This window comes from Symphalangus syndactylus, chromosome 8 (genome assembly GCF_028878055.3).
Source record: "Symphalangus syndactylus isolate Jambi chromosome 8, NHGRI_mSymSyn1-v2.1_pri, whole genome shotgun sequence".
In the NCBI taxonomy this organism is placed as follows: Eukaryota; Metazoa; Chordata; class Mammalia; order Primates; family Hylobatidae; genus Symphalangus; species Symphalangus syndactylus.
Window position 1 is genome coordinate 86,576,580 of NC_072430.2, and position 22,763 is coordinate 86,599,342.

General features: G+C 35.8%; 1 protein-coding gene across 12 annotated transcripts in view; it reads right to left on the reverse strand.

The window, feature by feature from the left end:
• PDE1A (phosphodiesterase 1A) overlaps positions 1-22,763 on the reverse strand; it is a 481,643-nt gene that overhangs the window by 291,359 nt on the left and 167,521 nt on the right. The window contains exon 1 of one of the 12 annotated variants that reach the window (XM_055289928.2): positions 5,305-8,001. The exons of 9 other annotated variants lie outside the window; for them this stretch is intronic. In XM_055289928.2, the coding sequence (XP_055145903.1) occupies positions 5,305-5,357 (53 nt within the window). In that variant the 5' untranslated portion in view covers positions 5,358-8,001. Of the gene's footprint in view, positions 1-5,304; positions 8,011-22,763 lie in introns of those variants that run through there. 2 more of the 12 variants (XM_055289929.2, XM_055289925.2) reach the window with 2 other exon arrangements.

Consider the following 22,763-nt stretch of genomic DNA (forward strand, 5'->3'; position numbering starts at 1 on the left):
AAATCTTACCAATGTCTAAGATAAATGTACATGTCATCAAGCTGCTCTAGCTGAGAAAACAACATTTGTGTAGCTCCTGAGTGGGAGACACCTCCCCACATTTTAATCGTACCCTGTTCCTGACTCTATACCCAAAATTATTAATTGTAGATTTAATACTGCCTCATGGAGTTATCCAAAAGATTATATGCATATAGCTTGCCTAAAAATACACCAAGTTTTCTATGAATTTTCCCTGTTGGTGTTAATATCAATACTTGCTACTGCTGCTGATAATTATGATGCTAGTTTATTGGAGATAATTTAAATTGTGCTGACTGTGGGTGAAATAATACCAGCAGGAATAAATGCCTGGCATTAAATTTACCTCCTGCTATTAAACTGTATAACAAATCATAGTTTATCTATTAGTGATGACCACTTAAAAATTAGAGCTACTTTTATCACAACTGGAAAAATAACAAGGCACTGTAATGTCTGAAATTTTCTTTCATGGTAAATATTATCTGCCTTACATTCAAATGTGTTTATTTGTTTTCCTTTGATCTTGGTAATACATTTCAAAAATCAGTAAATTACTAACAGCAATAGGTATTAACCATACCCATTAGGTCCACAAACAAAATTAGGATGTGCTTTTCTTTTTCTAGGCTTTCCTATTTCATCCCACTGCTTTCTCCATTATTAAATGAAGAAAATATGCCTGCCAAATACACACTTAGAACTCCTCTGCTAACACATACTTGTGAAAATAAAGCTTCTGAGAAGACATAAAGAGAAGAAACAGCGCTATCTAAATGCTGTGAAGATCCCAATATGATGTTCACTAGTCTTGAAACCTGGCTGCCTTTAGTGTCTTCGATCCTGGATGTACAGACTTGTTCTCAATTATAGGCCTAATAAGGAACTATTTGCACGATTTTGTTTGTGGATTTTTAGTTTTATTTCTAATGGAAAATTACCACAAAAGTGACCTAATCACTTTTGAACCATGAAAGAGCTTCAAAAGGTTGTCAGTTCCAAAGAATACTAAAGTTTAACATATAAGAATCATTTCAATTTACTTTTTAAATTCATTTTTTTCACTGCCTACTTCTAGAAAGAATTTGGAGAGACAAATGGGGAAAATGCACATATAATAGAATTTGATAAAACAAAATATCAAGTAAGAGAAAATAATTGTAACAAAAGCCCAGGCTTAAATGGTTTGAGGCAGTGAAATTCAGACAAATACTTTTACTTGTTTAATTTTACTAGAAGAAACAGATTTTTCTTGGCATCATAGTCTAAGGTTGATTTATCACAAGGGAATATAGAAAGTTTACTAAGCAAAATGAGTATGCAATAAGGTGGAAATGTCTTCAACAATTATTTTACTAAAGTTACATAAAGATCCTTCATTTGAACGTGTTACATCATTTAATATTAAAACGCAACTTAATGAATATAGTCATATAAAGAGATGAATTATTATAATTACCAGAGATAAAGATCTCCGGGAATATAGAAACAAAGGTTTTCAAAAGCCTAAAGGAATGTATCTATGTGAGGTCTCATATATGAAGTGTTGATTCACATCTTGGATTTTAAAGATATACGTACAGTAATTTGTTACATGCTGAGGAACTTAGTATTAATATACTTTTGTGATTGTGTTTTCTTTCCAGAAAATTATAAAACTCAAAGTATTTCTCTTGAGGAAAAGGAGCATCATGTTTTCTCAGCACCAGTCTGAGCTGGAAGAGCCTGTGCAGGCAGACTCACAGTGTGCCCAAAAGGCACTCACCATGCACATATGCTCAGGGCTGGATAGTCTCATTGATGCCACACTTCCACATGATAGCCATAAAGGAGATAATATAAACTCCTGCCTTGGCCATAAAAGAAACTTAGCCTTTCTTTCTTGCCTCATTGACGTGATATGAAAATATATACCTAAAATTTCCAAGGAAATTTTTTAAAAAATAGATTTGATGACCTCATGATATGAAAATATATACCTAAAATTTCCAAGGAAATTTTTTTAAAAATAGATTTGATAACCTAACTACGAGAAATGATTTGGAATCTCTACTGTAGGAGCCCCAGACATTCTTAGAGGCAGGATCTAAATGATATGTAAGATTCCTCCCAAGCCTCCTAATATCGTAGCCAGCTACAAAATTTCAATGTTCACCATCTACTCCAAAACCTCTCAGTAACTTTTTCCACTTGATGGATGACTTTTACTTTCTGAAATTTAGGATGATTGTGCTGATGAAAAACTGATTTTAATTAAATCTTGAAAATTAAATTGGAAAAACAGCTCTTGCTCTCATATCTTTCAGGTCACTTAGGTGTTTATAATGAGTCATTCCTGAAATCTGTCTCTTCCATTTCAATCCCCCAGGATGTTATCACCTCCTTTATGGCACCCATTGCCTGCCTGTAGCACATTTATCTAGGTATATCCTCAATGATATGTCATGTGAGGGCACATAAGTATTTTTCTCCCCATATCTGAACTCTCAAGCACCATGAACTCAGAAGTGGACACTTGTAGTCAATCAGTGAAGGCCAGGTGACTAGAATTAAAGCTGGAGCTTCAATTATAGGGGAATTAGCCTGTAAATATAAATTTGAAACTATGTCAATGAGCCAAATATTAAAAAAAAAAATCCTGGATTAACCTGTCTTTTTTTTTTTTTTTTAATGGGGTCTCACTCTATAGCCCAATCTGGAGTGCAGTGGTGCAATCTCAGCTCACTGCAACCTCTGCCTCCAGAGCTCAAGTGATTCTCATGCCTCAGCCTCCCAAGTAGCTGGGACTACAGGTGCACACCACCACACCTGGCTAATTTTTTGTATTTTAGTAGAGACGGGGTTTCACCATGTTGCCCAGGGTAGTCTCGAACTCCTGAACTCAGGCGATCCACTCACCTTGGCCCCCCAGAGTGCTGGGATTACAGGCATGAGCCACGGCACCTGGCCAAATATTTCTTAATGACTAAAATTTTAAGTGAATTACTTTTAAACAGCCAAGAAACTATTTTTATAAAATGTCCATTAAGCTTATAACTGGCCCCACTAGCACATAAAATACACTGGCACAGATTTGCCTGTCAAGTGGATTGAGATCCAGTGTGCAAGGCCCCTAGGAAGTGGGGTGCAGTTACAAGTACATACTGAGAAGGAAAGGTCTGGTACATGGGTCTCTGAAAAGTCAGGTTTGAGAAAGATGTCTCAATGTGAGATGCCAGACAGCCCAGCGAAAGCCTAAGAGAACAAGGTGCCTAAGAAAGGAGGCTGACAAAGAAAACGAAGTGAGGCATGAGATAGGAAGCAATGCATCAAAAGCAAGCTTAACCCACTGCCAGCTTCCCTAAAAGTACAACTAGCTATCGGGAAGTCTGTGTTATGGAAATCAGCCCCAAACTTTCTCTGTGCAATTAAGCCTAGTAATTTGAATCTTTTAAGATATTCTCCATCTCCCTTTCCCCTAATCACAATCATAACCTGGTAAAAGCAATGTCAACTGCCAATGTGCCAGATGACCAATAAATCCTGCTCCCACGTATAGCTTTAATCTGTTATCAGTCAAAGACCCATTTCTAGACTTACTTGTAACAGTTCCCTGGTGAAAGTATGAGAGCAACAGGATCATAAAGCAAATAACTTGAATTTAACAAATTTTATTCTAATTATCTGGGCAAAGAATCTCAGCTTCCACAAAGTTCTCTTCCTTATATAAATAAGCACAGAAGTGCAGTTAAGTTGCAATCCACCTTCCCCGTAGCACCTAAGCATATAATTAATTAATTAGGAAGAAATGAGGATTTGGCATAAATCAGTGGTGAAAACCACCTGCTTCAATCCCCACAGCTCTCCAAAGGGGTAATACAATAAAGATGATGGCTAGGTGGATCTGATTTTATCCAACACAACCTTGCCTTTCCAAACTGCTATGGGTGCCCTCTGCGAGTTGTGCCTCACTGGTGTTGAGTTTAGAATCATCTGGGCAACTACCATGCCTTTTTGAAGTCTCACGTGCACTTGGGAAAATATAGATATTACATACAATTAGAAGAACTTTTTAGGAAATATGGTAGGTGAATATATTTTGAGGGTCATTTTAGATTTTTGGTTATTTACCAACATCATTGCATAAGACACGAAAACATATTTAAGTAGATGGGGATAGTAATATTAAATCCATATATATGAATTTAAATATAATTTATGTTCAAAGGAAGACTTTAAAACAGATTCAAGCTAACATCTTTTTTTAAGCATTACAAAAGTATAATGTTGCTATTAATAATTCAGTAATAATGTTTAATCAATAAAAACGGCCACATTTTATATAATTATATTCCTCGAGGTCTACTCATTCATTATGTAGAAGCCACAGAGAAATTTTGCTCATACGTTTTATCATCCTGTATTTAACTCCAGACAAAAACCAGTGGTTGCAACTTGACTTTAACATTGCTAACATGTAGTATCTCTGCTTTATTTAGAATATTATTTTGTGGAAAGACAAAACTGATATATAACGGACTTTCTTAAAAATCTTCTGTTTTAAGGGGCAAAAATAGTGTTCAATTTCTAGATACTTTTAAATCATTTTTTATTTTAAATTCTAAAGTACATAATAGGTAACTAAAGAATCCAGAATTAAAGAGTCAATGAAGAAACGGCTGCTTTCTTAGAGAAAGGGTGTACCTCCCTCCAAAATTAAGCTTTAGCTCAATCCATTACACTGTATCTACATTTCTCCTGGTCACAGATTCCACCACAGTGCAAAATTTTTCCTATCACCCTGTTGTTTCTTTAACTGCTGGTCTGATATTCCTGAACAAGCTGTAAAATGTGCACTCTAGTAAAGTAGCTATCAAGTTCAAATTTATCTCCCGACACTTAACTCCAGAAAGGTGTAGTATTCACAGCACTGAAACACTGCCCTTGCCTGTAATCAGTTCAAAGAACTAAGCACAACGCTTCCTATTTAGAGGGCTGTGCAACAGCCTACAGAAACAGCTAGAGATCGCATAACGTTTCCAAAGTTTTTCCAGTACTATGTCATTTATGTGCTTGAATAGTTAAGATGTTCTTTAAATGTATTTTCAGGAGTTGATAAGAGTTTGTGCACAAAGTTTCAGAAAATAGAAAGTAACAAGGCTCCTTTGGTATGCCTGAAGTTAAACTTTAAGCACTCTTGATTGCTCTGCTGTAGCTTAGTGGCAGAATCCCCAAATTAAGGATGAAGGGAGAAACTATTGCTCCTGACAGCCCTAGAGCCACCTGGGATGTAGCATTACTTACCTAAAGATGGGTCTTTGGAGGTGTTTCTTCCTGATTGTGACATGGTCATCCATTTAAAGGTGAAGGTTTAACTTCTTCCTGGAAACCACTCCAGAAACTCCAGAGAGGAAATGTGGAAGCTTATCCTGATCTATTGTGCTGCAAGGAGCCCATAAAGAAAAAGTAGTTTCCTCTTTCTCTTTTTGGGTGCTGGGAGAAAACTTCCCTGTTCTCTGCCAGCTGAGCAGTGTGTCCATAGAGGCCACATAAGACAGGCACGTTGGGGCACTCCCCCACAGAGCAGGGTGTGCAAAAACCACCAAGAGTCACGTTGATCCAGGCAACAGAAGTGCACAGGACCCTCCGAAACAGAAGAAAACAAACAGAAAACTTCCTACCCCAGTGTCATCCAGGTAGGAACTCCCTAAGTTACTGCAGCCATGAGAGCTCTCCTTCCACATGCTGGTCAAGCTCCGAAAGGCTAAGTCCCTCCCTGTCTTTAAAACAGACTGTTCTGAGGCTCAACTTTTTTTCTTCAAAATAAAAGTTGTACAGCTGGTTCAGCAGCCCCATGTGAGTACCCTCTGAAACTTTGTTCTCTTAAAATAAGAACTGTATACAAATTAATGAAAAAAGATAGGCTCGGGTTGCATGGCTGGCTCTGCTTCAGATTGTAATTATTTTACAAACTTGCTTGTATTCATGCTGGCTGAAGTGTGGAGACGACTCATCATTTTTAGCACTTATAATCTAATAACCTCCTCTTGGCTGAAGTTGAAGATGCCATATCAACTGATAGAAGCCCATGTGAAGCTGACCAGAGCTACAAAAGTTAGAAAAACAAAAATTGCTAATTTCTACTGGTGACATTATACCCAGATGTCTGTACCCAAATGTGGTCTCCAACTAAGAGGAAACATCTCTTGCAAAAAAGAGATGGAAACACACACACATATCCACATGCTTTTTTAACAAAAACCCCCTCCGAAGTGCCCAGGAGCCTATGGTTCATATATTATGTGATGAAATTTGGATTTATAAAAGTAAAAGGAAAGAAAAGAAGGTATAAAAGAATTTGTGAACAGCTGAAAATAAATGATATTAAAAATTGTTTTCTTTTAGAAGACAGATTTACACTGTGGGAACTCTTATTCTAGCTCCAGATAAAGGGAATGCTGGTATTTTAATGTAACTTACTTTAGAGACCTTCCTGTATCTGAATCACTAACAAAGTTCCTATTCAGTCAATAATGTCGTAAGATTCCAAGTCAGAGATTTGTAATAAACTAAATCATTTCAAAGCATGATTAGAATGTTTTTAATATATACCTGTAATAAAAGGGGAAAAATGAGTAACGTGCATGCCTTTAGTTGAATGATCCATAAAAATAAAGATCAAATGTCACGAGGGAGGATACAATCTGTAGTTATTAGCACTCTCCAAATACTTCCAGGGAGAAAGATTACCTTTTTATTTTCCTCCCTGAGGAGAGATAAGGAAGGAGAAGAGAGTTATAAGGGAATCATGGATTTTATCGAGCCATTCTAATCCAAACTAGGAAATGTAATCATTCTGAGAGCATTGAACTAAAAATAAAATAAATGGGTTCTAGTCCTAGTTCTATTGTAAATATGCCGGGCCATTGTGGGCAAATTTCTTGACTTGTCTGAGACCATTTTCTTGTTTGTAAAATGAAATTATAATATTAATTGAATTCTATATTTCTTTCCAGCTTTAATGGTACTATCATGTTATTTCTAAATCTGATTAGTCTGCTTCTTGCAAAAGAAACTGCCATAGAAGTTATGATGCCTGATACTTCAAAAACTACACACTTATTATGTACTGTTATAGATAAGGAAGCTATAAATAAAAACATGATTTTATATTATGTATAACATTTATATAGATATTACATAGTTATGTAGTGACATCTATGTCACTGTTCTCTTTATGATCAATAAGTACCAATGATAAATTCACATGTGTGCTATACAGCAGTTAAATATACAGACCATGTATAAACAAACTTAGATACAGATCTTTGAAGCAGATGCTTTATTATTACCATATGCTTTGGCTTTCTTTGTATTTAGGAAAGCACATAAGTAATAACACATTGTACAGGTCTTCTGGGAGGGATTCTGCATTTGTGGGTAGCATTCAATTTCTGTAGTCATGGTTTACCTATATTACCATTAATATAGCATAAATCTTCCTCCTGAGGGACAATTCAAGAAAATAATAAGCCCATCAACTTTTAAAAATTAACTTTCGTTTTGTCTTCTTTTGAATTGGAAATGTGAGACAATTTCTACATGAATACATGGAGGGAACTCAATATAAATACTAATAAACATCTAGTCAAGGTACAGTTCAAACGGCAAGCAAGTATGAAATATAGCTTGAAGCTCAAAGGCTTGATTACTAGCTGAAGAATCTGAAAGTTGTTAATCATAGGAAATCCATAACATACTTCATTACCTTAGGTTTATATTTTTTTTTCTGTGATTAAGTTAGAAAGTTTAGATTCACTTTATGGAAAGCACTATATTTAAAACCAATCTTAGGCCCTATAAAGCATTCAGATGATACTAGTTAAATATTCACTGGGCACAAAGAAAAATATGTATTTCTTAAATGTTTTTATTAGCTTTTTCTCAAAGAGCATTTAAATTTAACATTGGAAAAAAGTTGGCTTTATCAACTTATTCAACCTTAATGTAGTATTCAATAAGACATAAAGATTTCATGATTATTAATTAAATTACAAAAATATATTCTTTACATTAACACAACTGTAGTGTGCAAAATACTAAAATACATGGCATAAATAAAAAGGCCAAGTCTCCTATACAATAGACTATAATTTATTATGAATAGTTTTTTTTCCTGAAGGGGGTCAGAAAGGGTGTTTTTATTTTTCCTGTTGTGGAAAAACAAAGTCAGGCTGACTTTGTCTAACATGTTCACACACATACCCTACCCGACTCAGTGCTGTTAGAAACTGTCCTACCTGGTGCTCAATAAATACGTTAATTTGCTGAAACACAAATCAGCTGAAACACACCAAGAATTCCATCTAACCAACTCATTTTGTGTGACAAAACACATAGATCAACCCATGTGACTTTTCCAACCAAAAGGACCCCAAGAGTGTCATGGTATTTTCCATTAAGCATCATGGACAAAAGGCAAGCTTTTCTTTTCCTGATTTTCTTCATTGTTATAGTCTGGCTGTGTTTGTAATACACAAGTGCCAAAGTATGCAATGGCAAAAAGGTCATTTGATATTATGCCATCCCAAGCACTGGAAAATGCATGGGTCTGCAGGTTCTCAGTTTAACCATGTAAGTCTAGTCAAATAGCACGTGAGACCACATGTGTGTTCTTTTTGTTAAACAACATTTAATTAAACACAATGTTACAAGTTATATATTTTAATGAGCTTCAAGTTAAGTGCAGGAGGGAAAAGAAAATGCAAGAAAGAAAGGATTAGATGGCATTTTAGGTTTTATCATGACACATATATGATATTATCTTAATTAAAAAAAAAAACACAACACTGCTTCTTTTACTCTTCCTTCTCTACCATTCACCAAAATTAAAGCTAGCCTTGTGTATGATTAGAGTACCTCACACACCTAAACTCCAGTTTAGTTGTTACCAATCTTTTCTCTCTTTTTGACATATCATACATGAAAGATAAAGTGTGCATGTGATCCTCCCCCAGGAAAGTTCCAAGGTCTTGCTAAAACCATGAAGAGTAAAACATGGGCATTAAATGCAAACACTACTATAATTTTCACTTGTCATAACTAGGCATATCACATCAATAAAGTGGAACACCATTTGGTCAACTATACCGTGAGATAAACGGCAGGGTGTAAATTCTTCCTCATAAACTAACCACAACTCTACCCCTTTACCTCTAGGGGAAAAACTACTGCATAGAAGTGAGTGAGAGTAGAATCATTTTTTTCTGTCTTTGGGGTCACTCAGGATCTTTCTGGGCTGTATTTAACATTCTATTGGGAAAAAGAAGAAACAACTTACCACTGTAGAGAGTTTCTATTCTTCTTCTAGCCACCTACCCTACTCAAGTGTCACAACATCGCCAATTATGTTCCCAATACCTATAAACACCAGCCCTAGAAACATTTCCGAAGGGCCCTGATTCACTTGATATCAAAGTGAATTGAATAGGCTTATAGATTATCTCCTGCTAAGATATGAATGAAAGCTCTGTTCTATTATAAAGATCCCTAGACTAAAGTCAAAGAACATATATTTAAAACCCCAGCTTTAGCGGCAAGTTTCCCTTCAACTCCCTATATGTTAGTTTCCTCACTAGTCAAACTAAGAGGTTGGACCAGATGACCTCTAAGATCCTTTTCAGCTCTAAAATTCTGTGCCTCTCTGACTAACCCTATGATAAAATGTCAAGTTATTTAAATTTAGTGTCCAACCAAGAATAAACTCTGTAGTCATTTTTAACTTTCCTTAACCACAACAAGGTCATGCATACCACCAGAATACTTTTCATCCCTATTGTTGTAGGACTAAAAATACAGCACGCTATTCAAATGTGAAAATAAATTACAGCATCTTTTTTAAAATTGAGCTGTTGTGTTTTTGTTGTTGTTGTTGTTGTTTTCCTTATAGCTTCAACCAGGAACTACCCTCACTAAGCTCTGGAAAGTCAAAGATTAGTGTCTGTTATCTTCCCTGTGCATAGTATATAAAAGATGCTCACTGGTTATTTGTTAAGTGAATGAATACACGAACAAAGTGATCATTAATGCTATCTCATCATCTTTTTATATAAATACATGTTCTTTTTCTAAAAACTCAGTCATATCTGTTAAATGTGTAATCTTTCATATTTCCTCCAGCCCATTGTTTTTCTTCAGGGAGACACCTGAGTTTATAAGGAAGAGGGTTTCTATGACCTTGAGGTGGCAGGAAAGAGGTGGTCTCAGCCTCAAACCTGCAGGTCCCTGATCTCCTTTGTGTCCTCTGGTCTCTGCAACTATGTCCCTTGTCTGTCTTGTCACTTGGTTCTCTGCACACATCTACAGCTAAAATCCATGGCTTCTCTGATCAATTGCCTCAGTTTGGGAACCTTGGTCATTTGTCATCGATTGAGCCAATCTCAGCCTTCCTTGTTGCTTCAATATCCTCTAAGTCTCATCCACATCCTCCACCTGGATCTCTATTGAGGCTATTAAACCTTTGGCATCTGTCTAGGACCCCCCAGCCTCCTGCGATGGTCATGGCAGGCTCATGACAGACACACTGCCCCATCTCAGCTAGCTTTTGACATCCTCACAGGGCTGACAGAACTTCCTGAGACTCCATCCCACACAGGCACTGAGGAAGACTTGGGATTGGCCACACCATACCACCATTTTTACTCTGTCATAGCTAACTCACTAAATCACAGCAAAATCCACCCTGCTTTAGCTTTTCACTTTCAACCAAACATGCTCCTCCTCTGGGATTTCAGCTTGTAGGAAAGAAATCAAAATACTTTGACCATTTGCACAAAACACCTTCTTTTGGGGGTTCTCTTTTCTATACTTCATCAGGGCAGAAGAGATGCTTTCCCTATCTTATGTGGCAGAAAATATCTTAATTTATCTCCTGCGTGCCTTTCATCCATGGTCTATAACAGACCCAATGTTCAAGTCTACAGGCCTCGATCATGTATATCAGGTAGAGCTTCAGGGATTTGAGAAATAATTTTTGGTGTGAACTAAGTCTGGCTTTCAGAAATATTGTCTTAAAGGGGCTCAAAATTTCCATTTAGGTTTTCAAAGCTGGTCCACACCCGTGCTTCTGGTCATACACATCAAAAGGGAAGATAGACAAATATATCATCACTATATATGATGAAGCTTTCTTATTCATTTCATTGGGTGCATAATGAGTACAGCATACCACAATATCCACATTCTGCCTGATCCAGCCCTCGTGTACCTGTACCCCTCACCTCAAAACCCTGACCTTTGGCTCATTCTGCACTAGCTCTAGCTGTGCTGGCATTTTGTGCCTTGAACACTTCACGCTCTTATCCTGCCGTTTCTGTACATACTGTTCCTTCTGTTTGAAATGCTTTTCATCCTGCTCATTGCTCAGATATCATTGCAGTGTCCCTCTTCAGAGATGTGACTCTCCTGACAACTCTGTTTGAATTTCATGTACCTGTACCTGCACTGTTTTTCCTCCCTCAGCAAGTATCATAATCTGTGTGCATCATAATCTGTTTAAACTTTTATTCACAAATGTATCTGTTCAATGCATGAATAAATCCATTCTGCAGGACGCAATAACTGAGGAAAAGATCAGAACATGTAACTTACCCTGACTACTATAAAAATAAACCTAGTCAAGTTATACCAAAAATATATTTTTTCTCATATATGTGACTGTAAGACCCTAAAAATAGACTCACTGATCTCTTGTAATGCTTCAAAACATTTTGTAAAACTTACATTCGTGTTTCATATTTGCCATTACACTTCTTCAAATCTGGAACTTTACACAAACGAGAGCAAATACAATGGCATCTTGGTCCATGTTGTTCTGCTGTAACAGAATACTTGAGACTAGGTAATTTATAAAGAACAGAAACTCATTTCCTCACAGTTATAGAAGCTGGGAAGTCCAATATCAAGGTGTCAGCCTCTGGTTTAGTGAGGGCCTTTTTACTACATCCTCAGACAGGCAGAAGGCAGAAAGGAAAGCTAATTGAAAATGAAGCCTTTTTTTTTTTCCTGAAAGGGCCTTAATCCCGTTAAGTGGGGAGCAGCCCTCCTGGCCTAATCACCTCTTAAAAGTCCCCACCTCTACTACCACACAGAAATCACCTGAATTTTGGAGAGGACACATTCAAACCACAGCAAAGAGAATTTTAAAATTAACAATACAATGGAGAATCACTTTGAAAATGGTTCTCAACCTCACCGGAAATGTTTTCCACCTCAGGGGAAAATTTTCTATTCACACAACAGCTTTATACTAGATTCCCTTGACTTGTGTATCAGACTCAGTTCATTGGCCACAAATTCAATAACAAAATACACAAGAATTATTATTTTCATAGATTAATTAATAATAATGTTCGCATTTATAGTTTCTAGTGACAGAAAAGCTGTTCCCCAAATTGGCTAACTCTCTGGTCATTTAAATCCATCAGAAACAAGGCTTTCTATGTCACAAAGTAGAAGAAATTCCTCTTTGTCACTGAAGTGTAGGAGCAGGTCGGTTAAAATTTGATTGGCTCCAGTTAGCACTCCCACCAGTTCTCATAGCCTTAAGTGCTGCCCATCAAAAAACTTCCTGTAAGTAGTGCAACATTCTATGAAAACATCAACAACAACAACAATGGAAATAATTTAAAACAGATTCTCATAGCCAAACATCCATTGCTCAGTGTGTAATCAACCAACACATAAATCTACTATTAAAGGAAATGGCTTTTGTATAGTAGGTAAAGGAACATTGCAAAAAGAAGTCTCCTTAATATAAAATTCTCTTGAGTCAGAGGTCTAAAAAGGAGATGGCTGCACAGGGGTTCGAAGGATGAATAGATATTCAACTAGCAGGATAAGAAGAAGAGAAAGCAGAGTGTTTCATAAGCCCTAAGTACCATGCACTAATACGTGATTTCGAGCACACATGGTGGGTGAAGCAGTGTGGTGTCACTCATGCGGCATTCGCCTGCAGAGTTACAGAGGCTCACACCATCACATAAAAAGAGGGGTTGTAATTAGGAAGTGATCCATGTGATATCAAAGTTTAAAGGCATGTGATTCAGAGGTTTCCATTACTCCCCAAACATGCCAAAGATATTCTTATCTGCAATTCTTCAGTGGAAAGCTGTTCAAAAGTAGCTGCATACTGAGACTTGGTAAGTTTCTCTGAAACTCTGAAGTCCATCAGAAAATCAACAACCTAACTTCAATATTGAGTCCTCCTTAACAGCTTTCCTCCATATTTTAAGTTTGGCTTCAATATGATGCTAAATTGGATTAGCAATTTTTTAAGTCTGCTTAAGCTTTCAGTAATGCTTATGAATAAATGTTCAGAGCTACAACCAAGAAATGAATTGAATCAATGTCAGTAATGGAAAATTCCTAAATGCTAAACTGTTGGCTTCTCTAAGCTTTGAGAATTAGACAGCAATAGAGATAACCACGACTCACACTGACTGAGTAGAACCATCCACTGACTTTGCCAGACTTCCAATAGTGTGTTTGGTAAGGTTCTGTGTAAATAACCCAAATGTATAGAAATAGGTTACAACACTTATTACCTTTCTAAAATAAAAATGAGTTATTAACAGAGAAAATAAATACCACATATATTTGTACCCTCACTCCTTAAAAAACTCATTCTAGTTTCAGCTTTTCTCTTTGCTTCTACGGAATACTCCCTCACTCCAAGTGCACCGTAATAGTCTATCCTTGGCAATCTCATGTTTGCAATTACTATCTTCTTTTGAATATCAATGTATCATTACTATTAATTGTTCTATGACACGCTATAGTTACCATAATTTTTTTGTACTTTTATTTTATTAAACTCGAAATTCAAATTCCATACAGGATTTAAACTGGTCAGTAGTGCTTTCCCAAGCCCCATACTGGACACATTATTTACTGCATCATCTATTGCATGGCTCAATACCAGAATAGAATACTGGAAATCAAGTCTATCTTAGAAATGCTGCATCTTTTTCAACATTATGAACCCTCATCTTGCTCTATGGTACTAGAAAATAATAATTTTCCCTCATCTGCTCTTCACATGACCTAATGGAAAATGTGGAGGGAGGAAAGTTGGCATGTGTTTGGCAGTCATTTACTATGTGTCAGGTACTATACTTTATATGCCCTGTTTCAGTTAATTCTACATAACACACCCAAAAGGTAGAATCTCATATCTTCATTTCACACTCAAGGCAACTAAACTTTAGAAAAGTTATATAATTTGCCAAAGACTGTATAGTTGGCATATTACAGTAATAGGATTTGAATCCAGTCTTTCTGATGCTGACCTCTTTGTTCTTACCAACATATTGCACTGCCTCTGCATGATCATATTCTTAGTTTTAATAGCAGCCTTAAAAAAGCACCTTGGCCAACCATATTTTTAAAATTATAATTCTCTGATAATTTAAATTAAGTTGAACCCTAGCAGGAATTGAGACTTTATTTCAGAGTCACATTTATCTGGTTTGGGTCAGTCTCACAATACAAACCTTACATGTGGATGGATCAATGAACCATGAAAAGCAGAAGACTAAATATGTGGAGGCTTTAAAGTTTAAATTTTGCCATTTGTTTGCTGTATAATCTTCATTGAACAAAAGTGGATAAACAAACTTCTGGTCAAAACATCACTGAGAAACTCTTGGGGAAAAAAATCACATTAGTAAATTGCAAATGAAGTTGTGATATACATCCCTAACATACAGAATGGGTCTCCAACACAAAGGTGTGTCTGTAAGGTAATTTTCTCTTCGAAATCATATTTGCAACCACCCAAATCGTAAAAATAATTAATTAAAACTCTCTATCTTTTTTCTAAATCACTTCATAAGATGTTTCACCTTCACTGAAAAGGCTAGATAGGCTCCATTCATAGACTTGTAAAGCTAAGAGTTACCTATGAGATTACCTAGCCCCTATATCCAATAAAAGAGCTGTTGCCATTACAGAGCCCATATGTACCAGGCACTGCTGAGGATTCTACAGAACCCATTACACTGAATTCCCCAGATGACAATATGGGATAATATTAGTATCCTAATTTTAGAGATAGCTAATATTGTACAGCTGGGACTGACAAAGCAAAGGTTTGAACCTGGGACTGCTTTTCACCAGAGTCCACAGAATTAATTACTAGTGCCTTATAAGGTTGGGTCCATCTAATATGATTCACTTTGATTCTTTCTGTTTCTTACAATCATTTAATATTTTTATCTTCACTCTTTTCTTTTGCTCTGTTTCATAAATAATTTTCTTTTCCAGTGATAAGCATCAAGTGTATTATTAACTAGTTCTTACCTTAAATTTATGGAGATTCTGAATTCACTTATCTTGGTTGTTCTGCAAATACAGAACATTGCTGCTGTTTTGAATGTACACATTGTTTCAGTATAGTTCATGAACATCACATTTTTGACCTTGAGGTAATGAGTTATTTGTTATAAATAGAATCATAGACTTCTGGAATCTGAAGGGATTTTCAAGGTCAATTTATTCACCTTCCTAGCCATTACAGAATTCCTCTTGTTTTTCCTCTCAGAGAGCACTTACTCTCAAGTATCCCTGAGCTGGTAAAAGTAAATCTACTGTTCCCCTGATCTCCAAATTTAAGACCTCTCATAATATGAGCATTTCATCTTGTTAAATGCTACTTGTATTTAAAGATAGAGACTTCTTATACCAAGTTATTTAGCCAATACACAATCAAAAAACAGCAATCTACTCCAAGAATGGAGGGAAAACTGGCTGTGTTCAGCTTACTAAGAAGTCCTGTGTTGGTCTCCAATGGGGCCACTTCTAAGGCATACGGAAAGGTAAATTTTGATTTTAATTTTTAAATATTGAAATATAATCTATTTTTAAAAGAATTTTAATACAATTAAGTGCATTCATAAAATAAAAGGAATAAAAGAGGCAAAGAAGGGAGAAAAAGGAAGACTCACAGAGGAAATTATGCTGTTTTAGCAAGGTTTAGCCAGTGCTTAGAAGTTCATCAGGGGAAAATTATTTACTTGAAAGACAATGTAGGGAAACAAAGTTCAGGCAAAAAATGGTAGAAAGTAATGCAGAAGCATGAAACGCCATAGTATTCAGGAAGGTATCCTGGCATGAATTAAAGGTAAAAATATGAGGAGAAATTACAGGAGATGAATCTGAAAAATTATAGAGACCAAATTATATATGCCATACTGAAGAGCTGAGACTATATCCAATAGGCAACCGGGAGCCACTAGTGGGCTACCATCAGAGAAATGATATCTTCTATTTTGCAGTTTTGGAAGATCTCACTGAACACTATAGAAAATATTTTTTAGGATTACAAGTATGGGTATAGGGATATCAGTAAAAAGCATGTTAGAGTAGTCTAGGTGAAAGATGACTGTGGCTTGAAGTAAGGCAAAGGCATTAATTGCAAAAGAGAGTGTATTCAAGAGATATTAACAGGGATAGTACATAGGCTGTAGTGCATAATAAGGTATACTGAATGAAAAAGTAAAAAGATTCTAAGATAATAATTACATTTCTGATTTGTTATCTGGGAGGATGGTGTAAGAGGACCCAGATTGGTAATAAGAAGAAAGAAGTATAATGGTAAGTTTAATGGTAACACATAGTGAATTTGTGATGTCAAAAGACGGTTCAAGTGAAGATATTTAATGGGCAATTAGACATTTGAATGGTGCAGGGGGGTAGTGTGATGAAAGAGGAAAGAAGACAGTTATGGAGATAAAATGTGGGGGAGGGGAGTTGCATACATTTAAAATTATGAATGTGGATGGTCTTGCTCAGAGAGAACATTTAGTTTACAGAAGTAAAGTCCCAAGAACAAAAGTCTGGCAATTGAGGAGATGGACAGGGATGAGTATTCAGCAAAGATGTCAGAGAGAACTGGGAGTCAGGAGGAGAAGTTTGTCCTACAACAGAAGTGAGGAGGGCGTCAAGTGGAAGAAAGATGTCACTGGTACCAAAGCTGCAGAGCAGTCAGAGAGATTAGTGGAACATTTCCACTAAACATTTCCAGTAAAGTTGGCAGCATGGAAGCCACTGGTGGCCTTAATTAAGGCAGTTTCTGTGCTGGAACAATCCCATATTCAGTAAGACAAAAAGTTCTGAAACCAAGAAAACCTTTAAGGTTGGGAGAATTTTTCTGATTAGGCACACAAAACAAGCACTTCAGTTAATTGTTTCAATGGAAATAAATATGAAAGGAAGATATGGGCTAACTGTACAAATATTTGAAGTCACAGAAAAAGTATATATGGCTATCTGTTTACATGACAACATTTTACTTCAAGGAAGTTGTTGTTTCCTACCGTAATGCCTTGATTTAAAGTTTCTGAGGATATTTTCTTTTGGGAGGACATGTGTAGGAACACAACAGAAATATAAACCAAAAGAAAAGTTGCCCTAATCGTGTCTTCCTCAGTTGGAATTCACTTGAATAATCTTTTTTGGTTATGGTATATGTAGAAAGGGTGACGCTGTTGTCCCAGAGCATATAATTTAAGCAAACACAGATTATCTCATATATCCTCCTCTTCCTTTCAGGATTTGTTTCCAGAATCCCAGTGCTCTCATTTTAATTTCTGGAAGTTCAAGTCTCAAACTGAAGCAATCATCTAGGGTTAATAGTCTACATATTTTCTTCCCATTCTGATTTCTACAGAAACTCGCATATTCTGTGTTTCATTGGCTCAAAATGGTACTCTGAGCCAGCTGACCCAAGGAAGAAAGGAAATCTGCCAATATATTAGGAGATGACAAATTCCTCTTATTACATTCTGGGACACGATTATCAAAAACTCTAACAGAAAGTAACTGTGGCAGATCAATGGGATGCTACTTAGTTACAGGCATGCCTTTAAATCATGCCACATAGCTGTTTATTCTTCCTGACTATATGCAGACCTCATATACTTCCACTCAACTACAGTAAATGCCTATTGTGTTTTCATTTATGAAGAAGAAATAATAAATGCTTGACATATTTCTGCATTATTAAAACAAGATATATTCTAAATAAAATACTTTTCTATTGAGAAATGAATTAACAGTACATAAAACTTAAAGCATATTCTCAATATTATAATTGGATTTTTCCAAATTATCCAAAATGCTTATTATCCCAATATTATGTATTTAAAGTATTCTTTATTTTCTCTTCTACTTTAAAATGTTACTTTTATTATACATTTAATTTTCATGGGTTTTTTTTTTTTTTTTTTTTGCTTTATTTCTCTTATTTTCTGTTGATTTTTCTGCACAAGCACCAAACTGGTTTAATTACTGTAGCTTTTAGTATGCCTAAACATTGAATAATAGCAGTCTTCCTTCAGTTTATTTTTCCCCTTACCACAGAAATTTTTTGGATACTAATGCATGTGTACTAGTCCATTCTTGTGCTACTAATAAACACATACCTTAGACTGGGTAATTTATAAAGGAAAGAGGTTTAATGAACTCACAGTTCCACATGGCTGGGGAGGCCTCATAATCATGGCAGAAGACAAAGGAAGAGCCAAGGGTCATCTTACATGGCAGCAGGTAAAATGGCTTGTGCAGGAGAACTCCCATTTATAAAACCATCAGCTCTCATGGGACTTATTCACTACACAAGAACTGTATGGGTGAAACCACCCCCATGATTCAATTATCTCCACCTGGCCCCATCCTTGACACGTGGGGATTATCACAATTCAAGGTGAGATTTGGGTGGGGACAAAGCCAAACCATATCAGCATGTTTATTCTTCTCCATAAGTTTATTTTTATATATAATCATTTTATATGTATAAATCTCCTATTTATTTGAGCAAAAGAATATTGAGGACAATAGGAGCCAGGTTGCTCATGATTGGAGATGGAATTTCACATATGGAAAGGGGAAGAACTAAAATAGGTACTATGGCATTGGCTAGAAGTTAGAGGTACTGGTATAAACTATAGGTTTTATAAATATAATATATACAACCCTAGCTATGTCCAGTGAGAGGAGCAAGAAACAATGCCACAACAGTAGCCATTAGCACAGCTAGCACCCAAATTTTGTTTTCTATATATGATTCACTACTGAAAGTGATCAAGATTCCTTATAAAATAGGCTGAATCCAGGGCTGGGGAGAGAGAAAGTGCAAGATAAATCTGGAATACATCACACTAGAAAGTAAGGATGCATTCAAAGAATGATGGTAGCATATCAAAAGAACATGCGAATGAGCTGGAAGAGGCTTCATTAATCAAATCTGGGACAATCTGAGCATCAAAATAAATAATGATAACAATGTTTCATGTCTTATTACCCACTGAATAAAATCAGAATCCATGAGTCATTACTGATAGAAATAAATGAATGAATACATTAGGAATAAAGGTCTTCCTACTGGAAAACACGAACTGATAAATACCAAAGGAATGATAGAGCTAGAAAATCAGTGAATAGTAAAACCATTGGGTGAAAATTTGGTGAGAAAGAAGCAGCATATTTATACAGTCTCAAAATATCATTCTATAAATTTCTAATTAATTCAAAAATTAAAAATGGGAATATTACTGGTATTGCATCACTATTAGGACAAACTAGGATTAATTATGTGCCTCCTGACCCAATATCACAAAAACAAATCTACTCATTTTTGTAGAAATAAAAATTTCTAATTCTTTTGATGGAAATACCGAACATAATCAAAGTGAGGGAAAGTCTATGAATAATTGGCCTGTACTCTAAAAATGTCAAGGTCAAAAAACACAAGGAAAGGTTGAAGAACCACTCCAAATTAAAAGACCCAAGAGAACTGACAACTAAATGCAATGTATCATCTTAGATTTCCTTCTACATTAGGAATGACATAGATATAAAGATTATTGGGACAAAGACAAAACTTGAAAAAGAACTGCAGATTAAACAGTATTTTACCTGTATTAAATTCTTTGATTTCAATTGTCCCAAATATGTGCAAATGTGTGATAAAAATTATATGCATTATGTAATACATATTTAATTTTATTCTATTCATATAATAAACTTAATATTTATATGCATGTTTATACATGAATAAAGAGAATAAAGACAATGATAAATGGGGCAAAACATAAACAATTGTTCCTGGACTTCCTTGTACTATTCTTATAACTTTAAAATTATATTAAATTTGAAAATTTTTTTAAAACTTGTTGCAACTTTAATTTTTAAACCCTACAGAAATCATAGATTTTAAAAGGTCAAAGGAAATGTATAATTTAGCATCATCTTGAAATGTTGTATCTTACAATAAATTTTGCTACATCAAAACTTTGTGATGCCATATTTCAGAAGCAAGGTTAACAACTTTGGGAGAATGACATCTGTGTATTGTCTCTATTCACAGTGATTTACAAACAAAACAAAACAATCAGTAATAAATAAGATGGGTAATCTGTGAATATGTTGAGTAGTAAGCCAAACCAAAATATTTCCCCTTCACCCTTAAGGGGGTTCAGGTAAATCCCCCTTCTGAGGTTTACCTGAATTCTTCAAGTAGAACTAATCGTACAACTCTTAACTCACATGCCATTGTTTTTCTAATTTTCCTAGGACATATAAAACTTTCTACTTCGGATAATAATTATGTATACACACATTATCTTTGAGAATCAACTAAAAAAAAGCCCTTAAGGATAGAACTCCCATTTGCTTAAAAATCTTTCAGTGGTTCCCAGATGCCCTTAAGATGGTCAAACTGTTTAATTTATATTACATAAAATATTATATATTTAAGCTTCATAAATCACATATATATAATATAGTCTGGCTATGATATGGTTTGGCTCTGTGTCCCCACTCAAATCTCAGGTTGAATTGCAATTCTCATTGTTGGAGGAGGTACCTGGTGGGAGGTTATTTGATCATGGGGGCGGATCTCCCCCTTGCTGGTCTCGAGATAGTGAATGTGTTCTCATATATGATGGTTTAAAAGTGTGTGACACTTCCTCCTTTGCTCCCTCTCTCTCCTGTCAACATGTGAAGATGTGCTTGCTTCCCCTTCACTTTTCACCCTGATTGTAAGTTTCTTAAGGCCTCCCCAGCCATGCCTCCTCTACAGCCTGTGCAAATGTGAGTCAATTAAACTTCTTTTATTTTCTTTTTTCCTTTTTTTTTTTTTTTTTTTTTGAGACAGAATTTCACTCTTGTTGCCCAGGCTGGAGTTTAATGGCGTGATCTTGGCTCACTGCAACCTCTGCCTCCTGGGTTCAAGCAATTCTCCTGCCTCAGCCTCCCGAGTAGCTGGGATTACAGACATGCACCACCATGCCCGGCTAATTTTGTATTTTTAGTAGAGACGAGGTTTCTCCATGTTGGTCAGGCTGGTCTTGAACTCCTGACCTCAGGTGATCTGCCCACCTTGGCCTCCCAAAGTGCTGGGATTTCAGGCGTGAGCCACCATGCCCGGCCAAACTTCTTTTCTTTATAAACTATCAAGTCTCAGGTAGTTATGTATAGCAATATGAGAACAGCCTAATATAGCCTAGGTCTCTCAAAATCTCCCCATCCACTCATTCACTAAATAGACACATAGTCCCAGCTTTGGCAATATTGGACGACTTTCAGTTCACCTAAATCACTACATTTTCCCTCCAAGAAGTTTTAAGTTCCTTTGCCTAGAATATGCTTCCTTGAAATACTTCCCCCAGCCATTTCTGGCTTCACGTTTAATCCTCAGTATGGGTATGGGTATCTCTTGCTTCTAGAAGTCTTCCTTGAGAATCACATCTGAGAGAGATGTCCCTTCTTTGTGGCTGTGTATTTTTACTTCCAGTTTCAAATCACCTGTAGCATGATTACAATAGCACTTATACTTCTTTTCATTAATCATTAACTATAACTTTCCTGTCTCATTTTGTACAGTATTGAGGGAATAACTCATCTTTGTATTCCCTACGTTTCTTTAATACCATCTTGTATAAAGTTGCTTGGCAATTAATAAATGCATATCTATATTGTACTTGAGCAAAATCCTACTTATGAATTTTGAGTTTGAAGAGAAATCTAACAGTCTATCAATATCTCTCTCTCTCTCTCTCTCTCTTTCTTGCTCAGACCACTGAGAAGGCTTAGAAATAATGGCAGCTCAGTAGTAATGGGCATACCTAGCACCAAGACCTTAGCTTCTATACATCATTATCTACAAAAAAAGAAATCGTCATCTATCCACACTTACATGTATGCATATATAGCTGAATAACTTATGTTTCCCAAAAGAATGTACTTCAGTACTTAATTTAGTACTCTTATTCTTCTTTTTGAATAGAACAAGGAAAAAGAACTCTTCAAAAAGAGTGGAAAAGATAGCTAATCCTCTGGGGTTTTATGTGCTAAAACAGTCCTGAGATACACAAGTTAAACTTGGCATACTTTGGATCTGGGCCAAAAATTGTTTTTATTGGCTGTAGAAAATGGAATTTTAGACCATGTTGAGCCATACTATAATTATGTTTGGAAATGCATGATGTGATGGTTGAGCATTCAGTGCGACTAAATGAGTTTATATCTTCTGGAAAGTGATTGATCATATTTTTCTCAGCATTTAAGCCTTATGCAGACAAAAAGAAAAGTTTTGCTTCTTAACAACATTTACTGAAAATATAGAAACACAAATATTTCCAAAAGACAATGAGGAATTATAAAGGAACTTTCTTCTAAATACAGATATCAAGATCTCAACAAGG